Source organism: Pempheris klunzingeri, chromosome 22 (genome assembly GCF_042242105.1).
Source record: "Pempheris klunzingeri isolate RE-2024b chromosome 22, fPemKlu1.hap1, whole genome shotgun sequence".
NCBI classification, from domain to species: domain Eukaryota; kingdom Metazoa; phylum Chordata; class Actinopteri; order Acropomatiformes; family Pempheridae; genus Pempheris; species Pempheris klunzingeri.
Window position 1 is genome coordinate 6,121,806 of NC_092033.1, and position 15,541 is coordinate 6,137,346.

Sequence of the window (15,541 nt, forward strand, 5' to 3'; positions counted from 1 at the left end):
ATTAATTACTTTTCACATTTCTCTCTTTCCCATCTCTGTTTTAATGGAGCTGTTTTTTAAAAAAGAAATTGATGTCTGAGTTTCAGGAATGTCTGAAACAACCTGAGCCAGTAATGTCAGTGAGGTCTGCGTGAGCCCTCACTGTGGTGAAAGTAGCACGCAGGGAAACACACACGCAGGACACACCTTGACACATTCCCAGAAATTACACATGACTGATTCTCACACAGTGTCCATCAAAGTTCATGTTGCAAAGCCAGCTAACCACTTCTGTAATGGATAAAGGATGCACTCAGGCTCCATGCCTCGCTCTTAGTGTATCTGTGAGAACAGTGTTTGGTTGGCATTACCAGACGTCTATACATTAATCTATTTGGACGTGTTTACCCCTCTCTGAAATGGGGTGTTAAGTAGAGCAAATCTGCCCAGTTCTAGACAGAATCCCGGTGTTACCACTCCCCCAGGTCATTTAACTTTTAGTAACCGGACAGCATTGACTTTCTCTTTCTTGCTTGCTTTCTCTTCTTTCTGGTCACGCCGCCTTGACACATCAGTGGCTATGGAGGATGAGATGCATTCATCCATCCATCTCTCCCTCCCTCCTTCCATTCCCGCCTGCCTTTACACAGCCACGACAACCTCAAAATGGAAGAAATGTGTTTTTCATGACTGGCTTTTCCAGGATGTTGTTTAAATAATGGAGTGGCTTGTAGCACTAAACTAAATAGTACATCACCTTGAAGGCCTTTCTCAGGAGAGGACCCCTCAGCACAACCAAGTAAATCCAACAATTAGACAAACCTCTCCTTCCCCTCAGTGTCTAAAGGTTAATGCTATCTGCTTAACCGCAAACCAGATCGCCCCAGGCCATTCTGGGTGGCTGTGCGCATGTGTATGCGTTTGTGTGTATGTGTGTGCAATACACTCATGTACACCCTAAGGGGTAAGCTTAAGAGAAGTAGTACAGTAGACCAAGAAAGACTAAAACTCTGCAACTGTAAAATTGGGGTTTCCATCGAGCAAATTAGCAACTTGAAAATTAAAATGAACTATAACATGTATCCTAGAGTACCAGCTTCATCACATCCTCTGAAAAAAGCAAGAACATCTATTTACTATGGCTTTATTGTATCAGCTGTCTTGTGCTGTCACAAGTCTAAATGTTGGTGACCAACCTTCTTTGGCGTTAGTTAATGAATCACAGAGAGATGTTAAAAATGTCTTTGATTGGCCCCCACCAACCCCCCTCACTTCCCCCAAGTCCTCACCCCTGCTTCGCCTCCCCTTCCCGCCCCCATCCCTCTCGTCCTCCGCCCTCCTCAGCACACCACCTCTCCTGTCCCCCAACCTACCATTAGGCCTGTGGACTAATGACCTTATTTGCATCCCTGACATACCTCCGCATGATTGCTGGTGCTAATCTCCAATTGATGTGAGAGCAGGCATCTCGAGAGCACACACATACGCACAGAGCACCATGTATTTATTACACCGCAAAGTCCGGCGTTTACTCCTGAGTGACTCAATAATGGCAGCTAGCCATTAAGTACTAAATGGCTCATCCACATATTTTAATAAAGTGTCAGAAAGCTCAGGCCTGTGAATATGGTGCTGCATATTTTGCTTCAAAGCCACACAAACACCTAATGAGCTGCATATTAAAATAACAGAGGAGACCTTCGGTTTGTGATACATCTCACATTCAGCCATGCCAACTGATCAATGTGATGCATTCAAGTAAAGACAGATTGTGATTTTTAAGTAAAGGTGACTAAAGGACGATCAGGATCTTATTAGAAAACCAAGCCGTGACAGCATTGCCCAAGTTTTACGCTTCATTTTTGTAATGTTAATGTATGACTAATACATAAATGAAGGATGAACGGATAAGAAATGACAATATAGTAAAACACAGTTGTGATAACGTAAAATGTATCCTCATAGGAGAAGTTATGGATTTTGACAAATACTGTACATTATTAATCACTTCAATGTCATTAAAAGTTCATATGCTGCTTATAGAAGTTAAATAAAGGGGCTTTAAGTGTTACCATGCACCTTTATTCTTAATGATTTTGATGGTCGTTTAAGTTTGAATTAAGCATAAGAAAGTAGCAAAGATATCAGTATACAAATGTTAAGAATTATTTCCTGAATGGATTAATTTGTAAGTTTTATAATTCAGTCTATGAAATACCGTAAAATAGGGAAAATACCTCTGTGAGCCTGAATTGAGGTCTTCGAGTTGCAGACCAAAGCTCAAGTATTTTCAGTTTGCAATAATAAAAAGTAGCCATTAACCACATGTGAAAAGCTGCAGACAGCGAAGGCCTGGCTATTCTGCTTCATGAATGATCAACTAAAAGGATTTCATTAACTAACAGTAAATAATTAACATAAGTAAAGTGTTATTATTTACTCAAGTCTTTTTCATTTCATTTTTTTCATCATTTTTCATTAGACTCAGATGTCAGAGGGAGCTGAGTTGGTGTTTTTCTGTGTCTGTAACCTCTGGCCGAGGTGTTTTTCTACAGCCTCTCGCTGCCTCCGTGAATCTGAGGAGCAGAAACAGAAATATTCATCGCTCCGCTTGCATCCTGCTAAGATCAGTCTCCTCTCTTCATCCCACCACATTAGAATATTAATTTACAGTATTTGGCTCTGAATATTAAAGTCATCTGTACCTTTTAAAATTCTTTTCAAATTCAAAGCCCCCCGCTCTCCCCCCTTCCACTGATGAAGGCAGCCCAGGAGAGAGGCTATGAGACGAGCCCTAACGTACCACCACTTGATAAGTCTCCCTCTCTCTCCCCACTCCCCCTTTTCAAAGTCTAGGGGGATTTTCTGATGCATCCGATGTGTCAGAAATAATTAGGTTTTGTCAGATTTATCATTGTGGCACAAACCCCTCTCCCCGTCTAGGGCCCCAGATCATGTTATGCCTTGTTTGTGTGTGACAGCATTATTATTCTTGTTAGTCGCCCAACACTTTTTTTTTTTTTTTCGCCCACTCCTCTGTTGTTCTGAAGAGAGAGGCGTCCTGCTCACAGCGCTGTTGCTGCTTCCTGCCCAGCGCTTATTGACAGTGGCTAAAGATATTCATCCATTTAGAGTTAAAAACATGTATCATGGTGTCCGAGCGAACTGCCGGGGCTGAAGTTGATTAATGGCAGAACCTAGCTGCCGGTTTTTCCTCTTGAGGAGCGACACGCACAGCCCCTGCATATTAACGAGTGGCTGCGCTTTCTATTAACTAGATAAAAAAGCCTCTCCTCTGCCTTTGCTCCAGGGGGCTCAGGGATGAGAAATTCTCCATTATTTATCATGTGGCCTGTTTTTTTTCCCTTTTTCCTTTTTCATGTATTTCAACCTGGTGTCATCAGTAAACTTTTAAATGCCAAACATGTCTGGAACATCACAGCTTATCGGCCTTACAGAGGCCATGTTTTTCATGCAATTTTCATGCACTTACTTACAGTAGACGTGAGGCATCATGTCGAATTAGCGTCTCGCAAACAACATGGTTGTTACTCTCACTAGATAATACATGTAATGGTGGTTATATGTTTTTTTGATACAACAAAATATTTCTGTTAGCTGAACACCACTTTGTGTATTCCATGTGCAGCAAAGGGAACAAATGACCAGAAACCCTTCCTGTCTTTTGCATATTACTTTATAGTTGGAACAAGCAGCATCACCATGTTTTCTTTCAGTCTTTCTACTCTCAGGTGTTTTCCTCTAACTGTGCATTTTGCATGTTATTTAAAATTGTGTGTGTGAGTTCTTGGTCAAAGAAGTGCTATCGGATGCAGGAACTAGTCATAAAACATGTAAAAAAAGATTTAATTAAAAATCTATAATGTATCGCCAATTTGATTGTGTCACAGGCCACCCATTCACGTGAAGGAGGAGCCACTTAACATGGATGACGACGACTGTCCGATGTCACTGGTGACGACAGCCAATCACAGTCCAGAGCTGGACGACGACCGGGAGCTAGAGGAAGGGAACTTATCAGAAGACCTGGAGTGATTAGGATACAGTTTTGTGTCGACGTATCCCTTCACCCAGCCACACTGTTTCTCTCACACAGACCTCCTGCAAGACTAGAAACCACTCCACAGTCCAAGCAACCACAGCTGACTCTCTCTGTGTCTCTCTCTCACCACTGGGACTATTTATTGAGCATGCATCCGGATGGAGACCGATCCAAAGGAACTCTTTGTTGCAGCCCTTTGGGATCCCCAAACATGACAGGCATGAGATGTCTGATTAAAAAAAATGAACTCTTTGAGACCTATTTCATTAGAGATGGCGTGGCCACATACAGTACAAGGATGATGGACTCATGGATGGGGAAAAAAACATGAAACAAACGAGCAAATCATGTTCCGTTGAAAGCTAGCGGCCTCATATACTGCCAAAAAGGAAGACGTTTTATGTTTGTGAATAATCCAACCCCCAGTAGTTGTTAATGTCTAGAGACAATTGCTGGTTCAATTCAAGTTGTTGCTCTGTTATCATTTGCACAGGAGTAGTCTCAGATATTTGTGTCACTGCCTGTATGTTGCTACTATTATGAAAACCAGTATATTATTTTTAGCTCTTTTTTTTTTTTAACCATTGTTAATTTTCAAAATATGATTTTAGACACCACCAACTGTAAATGCCATTCCCTGAATCACACCAGTAACGGAACTGCGGTACCAAGACTGTTGTTGCAGCTGTCCAGAAAAAAAGAGAGAAAAAAAAAAAAGAAAAAAAAGTTGGCTTCCAGTCTATTATCTGTTTGTGATTAAAAGTAAAACTGGAAATTCAGATGGGGAAAAAAAAATAACAGTTTGTGTAAAGCACCATTTACAAAACAAATGCATTTCTGCATAATTTTCTTCTTGCTGTTCTCCTTACCTCCTCGTTCTAAAGCTTTGTCTACCTGCAAACAGTCACAGGCAACAGCTAGAAACCAAAGCCAACACTAGCAATGGCCAATAGCTTATAGACAGAAGCCACCAAACTCCTCTTGGTCCGTCTTCTGTGACTTTAAACTAGTACAAAGAGAAGCTTTTGTTCCGCAAACTACCTTTGAATAACCTCTGGGATTGTTTCATTTAGCCCTATACAAAGATGATCACGAGTAAGAGAGAGGGGAAATAAATGCTGATTTTGATGTGTAATTTGATAACTCTTAGAACGTCCACTTTGGAGATTTTCTGCCAGATGTGCTGTAGGTAAAAGGTGATGTGATATTTGAACTGCAGACATTTTGTGCTGGTGATTTGACTGGTAGAGAGCAGCTAACTGTAAAAGTGGATTATGACCAAAACAAAACATTTGTGTATTCAATGGAAGTGCAGAAACATTGTGTTATTGTGAAGTTTATTTTCTTCTTTTTTTTCTTTTTTTTTTACTTTTCGTTATGCATTACACATCAGAAGTCGTTCTTTTTATTTTCATGATTTTTTTCTAACCTGGTGAATATGTAATGTTCTAAGTGGGACTGTCAAAATAATGTCACGTCTTATTTCCATGGCGGTTTTGTTCCGAGCCGCGTCGAAACCGAAACTGAAAACATTGCTAACCAAACATGAAAAATATCTAGTGAAGCCAAATAAGTCATGATTTCAAGTTGATATGAAATGATGTGGCTTGGTTACCATGTAAAAGCAAATAATAATAGCCATTGCAGAAGAGGATATCTAAGGTGAAAGTTAACCTTTTCTAGGTGATATTTGCTTTAACTTGACATCAGATACTGACTGTGGTTCACAGCTTCCTAACTATATAGATACAGCTGGTGTTAGCACTGATGTACTCTGTATAGGCAGCAAGCTTTTTAGAACACACTTGGCAATTAACGAGGCGTAGTTATTGTGGAGACTACGTCACATCATTTCCCTCACGGCTAATGTCATCTAGAAAAGTGTTGTTGCTTTAATGGTCATTTCTGTTTTCAGTAAACCAAAGTTACACAAAATTCTGCCTCCTCTTGTATGGGATAAAGAAATGCTAACCACACACACCCTATCAGAGACTAGCATACATGGCGCGCAAACAGACACACACAGACCCCCGTGCTTTTGGTCTGCCAACTTTCGGGCTTCGGTTAACTCTCCAGCTGCAGAAAATGTACGCTGTCAAAGAACCGACGAGTGGCTTTGTATTGTGCTGTAACGAGCAACGCATCTGCCTGCTTTGACCAAAGTGGAAACACTGTGCATATGTTGATTTCAAGTGTTGCGCCAAGCCGAGGAATTGGCTGTAAGAGCTTAGCACGCAGACAAGTGCGGTGCTGTACAAACACACAGCATGTAAAGTACACTCACAGACACACACATACACACACACACACACCAGTTCCACGTCAAGAGGGTACTGGGCCCAGGAACAAAGCTTATCCCTTCAATACTTAGCTGGAGTCAGCAAAACGACTTGAAGACGACGTTCTTAATAATCTTATCACACCAAATAAAAAGGACGCTGCGTCTTTCAAAAAAAAAAAAAAAAAAAAAGGGTTCTCCCACTTACCCAAAAAGGCTTTCTAAAAGCTTCTACCTCTGCACAACAAATTCAGAACAATTATGACAGATTGCACGAGTTATTAGAATGCCACAAGAGCTGTTACACTTTACTACGCTTGTCTCATAGGACGTGGCTCAAACCAACGTTTACATTCCCTGCGTCAAGATATGGAAGATTTGCATTGTAATAGGTTGTCCTCAAACATTTGTAGAATGATAATGTATAGATTACCTGTAAGGGAATATTGTGTTTTAAAAATGCATGTCTAAAAATCATTTGGTGGACTGGAAACAAGAACCAATAAAAACAATATAATAAAAATCATCGGGACGATGGCCTAAATGTACGTACAATGCATAGGAGTGCATTACCTCAGATATACTGTTTTGGGAGGGATAAAACCTGTCAGCCACAGAATGCATATTACCTGTAGATTTGCATGGGTTTTGTATAAATTAAGTAAAAAAAAATGTCTAAAATAGTTGCTTGCACATAATACCAGAAAGACCTCCAGAACTGCGATCTGCTCCTCCACTAGATTTTAGGATTGTCTGGATTTTCTGGGTTGATTTTGTCTGTATTTTGATAACTGTGCATACTTATGTAAAAAAATGTTGGTGGACCCATAAATTTACCAGACTTTTTTCTAAGAGGAAAAAAAAATCTCAGTGTTTCTTTTCTGACTTACCTGAATTTTTACTGTTTCTCTCTCATTGCTCGCTAAGAATAGCAAACCTGCTTTTTCTGCATCTGCTTTGCGTAGCTGTAAGGCTTAACCTAATGTGTGTATTTATTGCTTGTACCTCTGTGCATACTTTATGAAGCATTATGTCTGGCAGTTGAGTCATGTATCCTTTCTACTGCTATCCTTCTCTAATAATTGGGAATATGATCCCCCTATGTATACAGTAAATTGGGACTGTAGCAAACATATGTTTATGTAATTGGTGAAAACTTTTTTTTTCGTTTCATTTCCTTTTGATCGAGATTCAGCTACTTTTTTTGATACTTTTCATTACTGTGTACTGTGTCCATACGTTAAAGGTTCTCTGACATTAGAAGGTCATGGTTGAGAATTGTAACAGACGTTATTATTTTCTGTATTCATGGCATTTCACTGCTGAATAAAATAAAGGACCAAAACTTGGAATTTGAAAAGCAACTGTCTACCTCCAGCATCAGAGTATTTTTCCCTCCACTGTTACACATATATCTTTTATTCTACAAAGGCACAGCCATGAAAATCTAGCTGGCATTACACTTTTAACGTTTCAGGAGCTGCTACTTCAGAGATATGAAGGAAGGAGTTGGGGAAAAAAAAAACAATTAAAGTTTAATGTATATGTTACAAGGCTTTGTTCCAGCTTCTAGCACCTAGAGTCTTGTTTAGAAGAGCGGGACAAGGCACTGTATTGCCCACCCCTCTGGACCTGTAATGGGTTTAGCCTTTGTATGATTCAAGCCCACTGCTTTCATGTACCACTAGCATGTCCCAGTATACACAGAAGTGCCGCTGTGTACCTTTTGAAAGGCTTTTGTAAGAAGTGACTTACCCAGCTAGGACTCATTTCTGGGTTACATGCTGCAAAAGTGGTTTTGGCACAAATCACATTATTAAGTCTGTTGTCATGCTCATGTAAAAAAAATATCTGCCTTATTAGCATCGAGGTTCTGCATCATGTAGAGAAAACAATGATGTGAAATTTCATCAGACGTCTTCCATTTTCCATCCATCTTCAAAACAGCAGTTTCCTCTTGACACTTCAAAAGAAAAAAAACATGCCTTTTAGCCTTTTTCGATTGATGGATGTTGACTAGTAAAACGCTATGACAGGCCATGTGGCTAAATCAACTCCAGCAGGCCTACCACACCTTGTCGGTCATGGAGCAGCCACACACTGACACCCTCATTGAGATTCAAACTGAATCTACCATGACCAATAGGTTGCCCATTAGCTCGTCTGTATGCCGAGAGCTTTCTACACGTTCCAAAGGGTGCTCAGGGACATCGTGGGACCCTTTGAATCATGTCCGCTGGTCATTTAATTGTGACGCTGATGCATGTTCTTTTTCCTTACCATATGATGTCCCATGAGGGGTCAGAAAACAACAGCATTTTTCATAAAAGCACACAGACACACTTCGCTTTCTCTTCCCCCCAATGACAGTCCCAGGCATCAGCCATGGCAGGCTCCTGTTATCTCCTCAGCAATGGCGTTCCAGAGCATTAGCTAGCTCGCGAGGCACTCGTCTTCCGTGCTATTTATGCACTTGGAAGTGTTTGTGAATTCAAGTGAGGGATCACATACGGAGTGCAACAAGGGCCGCTGTGTACTACACAACATCAGAGGGAGCTCCGACATTAAAGTGTGAGAGCGCCTGCTATAGACCCTTCTTTCAAAGGCCATGAAATAATAATGGGTTGTGGTTAGAGAGGTATCCGTGAGTCACACTGGCTGCTTTTCATAAAGTGGAGTTATTTACAGTACGATGAATAAAAGAAAGGGTAGCTGGTGGTGCAAACCTTTTCCACATGAATGGTGGGGGAAAGAAGTCCCTCTAATATACAGTGGCAGTGCAGTATACTACATGACAGGCTGGGAAACAGAATGCACTGATATCTGAGTTAATTTTTGAAAAAGTAAGTGTTTCGGAAGCTTTAAAGCAATAATGTGAAGTTTAGGGAAATATGCTTATTCACTTTCTTGTTGAGAGTTAGATGAGATGATTGATATCAATCTCATGTCTGTCCGGTAGCTATGAAGATGCTACTACCCACTGTTCTGGGGATCCATTATTCTGACATCCCAATAGTCCAAAAAAATGTCCGTTGTTCCAAGAACACATTCTCCCTGCAGTTGTTCATTCATTGACAGCCAGCCCTGTCCATAGTGCTGAATTAGCAGGGGATTGCCCTCAATAGGCTATCTATCTGGACTTATGAACGTTTCAAGCATTTTTACCGTTGCAGGCAAATTTCTGATGTCGGAATAAAATCGTGAGAGTTGTACCACAGTTGGTGCACTACCGTCACTCAAGGCATTAGATGTAGGCTGCAAGGTAAGGCTACATTGCTGTATTGTTGTTGGTGGGGGTTACGTTTCTGTGGACTTAGGGTTAGATAATGGGTTGTTAAGCAAATGGGCTCTCTATCTAGTGGGACATTTTCGGGACAATGACATGGCACTCTGGGAAAAATAGATGTAATATGTCAATTTAGAAGGAACAGAGGTCCTGGTAGGCAGATTTTGTTACCTTTAGAAGGAGCTAGGCTAAGTTAAGCTAGCTGTTGTGCTGGTTGGGGTCTCATATTGACCAAACAGACATGAGAGTGGTATCAGCCTTGTCTATTTTTTGAACCTCTTTGAAAAGGGCTACATCTCAGTGCAGTGGCAAAAGACCAAACGACTTACGTTCTGCTCGTCTGAATAAGACGGCGCATCCTGGCATCATTCATTTCATCTCCAACTCTGACCAATTAGGTCAATTTATGAACCGTCCCCTTGTGAGATTGGGTGGTAAATATCTCACAGTCTCACAGTTTATTGATTAAGAGTGCAGACTCTCTCTCTGTGTCTCTTTCTGTCTCTCTCCACCCTTTCTGACCTGACGATGCGTGTCGGCTCCCTAGAAGACCCTCGCCCCCAGGCTGCAAAATTGCCTGCTAAATAGTCCGAGGCAATGGCAACGCTAATTGAGATCATCATTATTATAATTGCGAGCCCTGAAAAGCGCGTCTTAAATAATTTGCATTGCTCTCAAGTTGATATTGGACGCAGTGCAAAAATAATTGCATAGCTCGGAGGCATGATGCTCGGTTCGGTGGTGGGCGAGGGGACTCGTGCCCTCTCCCCGTCCCACCCAGCTCCTGCAACCACCGGTGCCAAGTTGGATGCCACAAGGCGTTGTGCTCCATATCAGATGCCATCACAGAAGTCACGTGTTTGTCTTGTCAGCAACGAGCAGGAGTTTTTGGTGCATTTTTAGGTTAAAGTAAATCATGTGTCTGCACTCTCTTATGTAAAAAAAACATCCTCGTTCAGTCCTTGCACTCAGCACATTTTCACTCAAACCAAAGGATAAAGACATGGCTTTCAAATAAGACCAAAAATTCCCAAAAGATCAGACTCCTTTAATGCTTCCTCCAGTATTGTGTTTTCCACTGGCCACTGTGTTTTAAAGTAAACCTGAGTCCAAACTCACCTGCCCCATCACCACACATCAGATTTTCCACTCTGTCGAAGGAGCTGCTGAGATAGACAAAAACTGTGTGACCTCGATACATAAAACTTCACTCATCATTACATCAGAGGGGCCTGACGTAAAGGTACTTTTCACTTTGTGTGGATGTGATGTGCAGGCACCGGTCTAATGTATGCAAGAGAAATGCCTATTTCTCCAACTGAAACAAGGGATTAACCCAACAAAATGGTGAGAAACTGCTGATATTCATGAATTCTTGCCTGTGGCGTTATCTACCACATACACACACACACACACACACCCTATCAGGTTCTCTCTCCCCCTGTCTCTGACACACACTCACCCCACTGGAGAGACTTGACAATAGCCCTAATGAATATGATATGGGAACATGATATAGCTCATTATTTGTTTTCTTTATGCTTTAACAACAACAACAAGCCTCCTAGGCTGCTTTTGCCTGTGAAGATGAGCACATCAAACAAGAATGAAGGGTTAGAATCAGATTAACTAAATCCTCTTAGAAACAACATGCCCCTCAAACACAATCTTTGCCTTTTTCACACATTATATCTCCCTCATACTACTTTCCTCTCTTACATATTAGTTGCGATAAATCAAGCTGTTTGAGGTGGATAGCATGCAGGTGGCTGGAGAGGTTATGCTGGGGAAAAAAAACCCAAACTATCATCTTTAATCCATGGTAATCACCTCTGGCCTTAATCACCAATTCATAATGGAATTTATAATGGAATGATTTCAATTACCTACCACCACCGGCACCAGTGAGTTCTGCAATTAAATTAGGACAATGCAATTGTATGTCTTTGTCTCAAATCTCAATATGTTTGTGTCTAAGAAGTCTGGTGCCCTTTTTTTTTGTTTATGGAACTTCTCAAGGAGAAGTTTGGTCTTGGCCCTCTAGAAAAGAAGATGTTTTTCAAAAAAAAAAAAGAAAAGAAAAGAAAAGAAAAGGAAAACCTTGGGAGTTGATCATATGGGGGTTGGGGGTGGTAAAGAAAAAAAGAAATATCTAGCATTAGTGAGGAATGGTGGGTTAAATCACTTACTGAAGATTTTTAATGACATTTCAGTGTTCCTCGTATAATTACTCTTCATCCGAGATGGGCCGTAATGCTGTTGGACAGTCGCGGTTCAGGCTCGCTAGCTCGCTTCATTAGCGTGTCATTCCTATTTCACATCAGAGGCTTTAATTGTAATGCTGAATATGCACAGCTCTCCACAGAAGCCTAATCAAAGTGGATCCACTTGTATTATTAATATCAGAAATCAGCCCGCTTGCTATTTTTTTATAAATAAAAGAATACAGACGCATAAATCAGCTGTCATTTATTAGCATGGCCCTGGCATATCCGCCAGACATGCAAGAAGAGCAAACCCACCCCATCTCCGTTCCTCCCTGCATCACTCATCAAGATTTAAAAAGAATAAAAGACAGAGAGGAGAAAAGAAAAAAAAAACTGCATTAAATATACATACTAATTCCGCTATGAAGTAATCAGATTACAAAGCAGGTGACACCGGGTGCAGAAGATGTGGACGGCTGGCAATAACGAGGGGATGGAGAGGTTCACAAGAGGAGGAGGAGAGACAGAAGGATGGGTGGACAAACACAAAGAAGAGTGGAAAAGGTGGAGAGAAAGGAGAAAAGATTGGAGGATTAAGGATTTACATTCAAAAGCAAATACCACAAGAGAAAAAGACGACAGTGCAGAAGAAACAGAGTCTTAGAGAAGGGCTGGATGAAGACTGAGAGCGGCCCTTTACAGGTTGTGCTGACCAACTATAAAAACCAGCTGTGTTTTGAATCCTGTGGCAGTCAGAGTCAAAGTGCTGTGAACCGCTAATCCACATCAGTGGAGGGCTTTGGTGCTGATGCAGATGGCAAACAGAAAACTGCACCTGAATACCTGCTCTGTCTCTGAAAAGAGATACTGAAGCTTTGGAAAATTAACCTTCAATTTGTGGAAAAAAGGGTATTCCTTTTGATGTGTATGGGTTTTTTTTAAATTGGATTGTTGAAATGGCAGAATGCAGAGTTGTGCAGTGTGTTGGCACCCTATTTGTTTTCAGAATAAAGGATTCTGGTAGTTTATCTGGGCAAAGAAGAGGTCTTTTTTTTGTCAGCTTGGAGGGTAGTGGAAATAGGTTCTCACCACTTCCAGCACAGCAGAGTGAAGAAATCAGTGGTGGACTCTTAGTTAAGTAAAAGCTGTGCTATAATGTAATTGCTAGTGAAGTCCTGCATTCAAACCCTTACATAAGTAGAAATACAGAGGCATCATCTGCAAAATGCACATCAATCATATAAAGTAGTCATCTTACAGAAAAAAGCCGTCTGTGGCTGAAGAGGAGAATTTCTTTCCGCACAAATTTGTAGCTTTGAAGCTTATCGGATGTTTATTTATGTACAATCTTAACCTGAAAAATAACTGCACAGTATTTCCCTGTGAAATGTACTGAAACCATAAAGTGGCATAAACTAAAAATGTGCAAGTAAAGTTGAAGTAACTCACAACTATACATGAATTTAGTGCTGAGGTAAGCTAGAGTACTTCCTGTAGGTGTTTTCACCAGTGGATGAAATGTACTTTCTGTCATATATTGTCAATGTACAGCTCTAAAATGTGACTTCATGCATGTTGACAGGCTGGGAATTACGCTCCAAAACATAAAACGTACACTTTGTGAGTTGCACGTCGTTGGTGCAGCCTGAAAATACATATTGAAATAATTGAAATAATATATTTACATTATAATATAATGCTTTCTTTTGCCAGTTTTAGTCAGAAGCCGACAACAATAGTATGCGCCACAAGACAACATTATCACATTTAATGTCAGAATACAAGAAAAGTTATGACAGCCTCAGGTGGATGATACAGACATGAATAATTAATTAGACATTAACGGGGAGACAGACATTAATTAGGCATTAATGTGGGGACTCTTTGTACAGTCTACCCTCATCTTCTCCCAGTCCCATCCTTCCACTGCGTGCCTATCTATAGCTCAGAACCCTCTCTCTCTCTCTCTGTGCCCACACCTCCTCTACCCGCTGCACGGTTCCTCTTTTGTCTATGTATGTTGAGGCAGATGTGAACTAAACCGCAGCTCTAGCAAGGTGCATTTTGGGACGATTCTGTTTGCTTCCATTTCCATTTGTCTTATAAAACTAAATCAAACACATTCTTTCAGACACTTTACGCTGGCAAAGTTCTTTGTTCGTCAGATACACATTCCTACGCCGGTTGTTGTTATGTTCTGTGACTGCTTGACTTTCCTTCCTGACATTTCTAGAGACGGAGGCAAGGAGGAGGGGTGTGGGGGGAGCATCTCATTGTACAGGGCGACAAGCAAACAGGCCGCTGCGGTTGCCAAACATCAATTCAGTGTCAACATGTAAGAGGGGAATTCGCCACTGCTTTGAGGGGAGGTTTGTGTCTGTGTAAACTGCACATTCGCCGGCTGATGAAAAGGCTTTATAAACACAGGTTGTGGGAAACAGAAAGGGAAGAAAGGTACTGTAAGGAGAAAGTAAATTACTTTCCAGTGTACTGTACATGCTATAATCCTGGGAGAGGGGAAATGATAGTGGCAGTAGGGGGCTGTGTTCATGTACAGGTCAGCTCCATTACTTGGGTCCGGCATGTCTCTCTCACATCCTGAACATACATATATAACCCCAGCTTGATGATATTCTCTCCCAATCTTGCTAGTTTCCATTCCAAACCTCTTTGATCTGTGATTTGCATTTTAGCGCCCACGGGTGAAAATTATTTGGATGAGATTTTTTTCTCTCTCTCTCTCTCTCTCTCTCTCTCTCTCTCTCTCCCCCCTCACTGCCTTCTTTTCTGCATCTTCTCACTCACCCATTCACCGTACCTGGGGCTTGTAAACTCATCCCTCCTCCCCCTCCACTCCCCTGCTCCCTCTTTCCCCAGCTCCCTCCATCCTTCTTTCCCCACTGCCGCGCTCCTCGAGATCTCCTTTTAATATCAGCCATGCCCTAGAACGAAACAAACAAATTAACTGATGGGAGGAGCGAGTTTCAATCTCGGTCCCTCACCTGTGTGTGATCCTTTGGGTGACACACAAATATTTCAGACTGATATATTTTACATTTTACTCCACTTTATGTATTTAACAGCTACTTTTAAAGGAATAGTCTGACATTTTAGGCAACTCACAGTCAGGATGAGAAGATTGATACCACACTAATACTTAATAATACTCTGTACTTTTACTTAAGTAGGATTTTGAATGCAGGTCTTTTATTTGTCGTAGAGTATAGTATTTACATTAGAGTATTGCTATTCTTAATTGATTTAGAGCCCCGAATACATCCTCCACTGTGAGCACTGGACACCACAGTGACCTTGGATATGCAGGAAAACCCAAAAAACAGACAAGAATTGACACAGAAGAGCTATTTCGGCAGAGCAACACTTAAAAATCCTGCATCTCAAATAAAAAGAGGCAGCAGAATCGTTCATCGCCCCCTAGATCAGACATCCGTCATAGCAAGTCTGCATCCAGATCGCTGCCCATTTGATGTTTTTAAACAATTTATATTTGTTATCATATCAAAGAGGAGGCGCGCGGCTATCAAACATGCGAGGCACTCTGAGCCAAGGGCCCCTCTCAGCCAGCCACGCTGCATTCCTTATTCTATTTTATCTCTCTTGGTTTTTGACTAATGTCAGTAACAGCTACCGGTAATAAAATGCTTGTTAGAGTTTGTGCTGTTGCCTCGGAGCACCGGCTTTGATACATTGTCAGGCCATTTGCCAGT

The 15,541-nt window shown here is 41.3% G+C and overlaps 1 protein-coding gene across 1 annotated transcript in view; it reads left to right on the forward strand.

Annotated features, from left to right (window-relative positions):
* The window catches only part of foxp2 (forkhead box P2), a 93,427-nt gene extending 85,770 nt beyond the window's left edge, over positions 1 to 7,657 (forward strand). The window contains exon 18 of the mRNA XM_070853602.1: positions 3,891 to 7,657. Within this exon, the coding sequence (XP_070709703.1) occupies positions 3,891 to 4,035 (145 nt within the window). The 3' untranslated portion in view covers positions 4,036 to 7,657. The remainder of the gene's footprint in view (positions 1 to 3,890) is intronic.
* Positions 7,658 to 15,541: the final 7,884 nt, after the last annotated feature.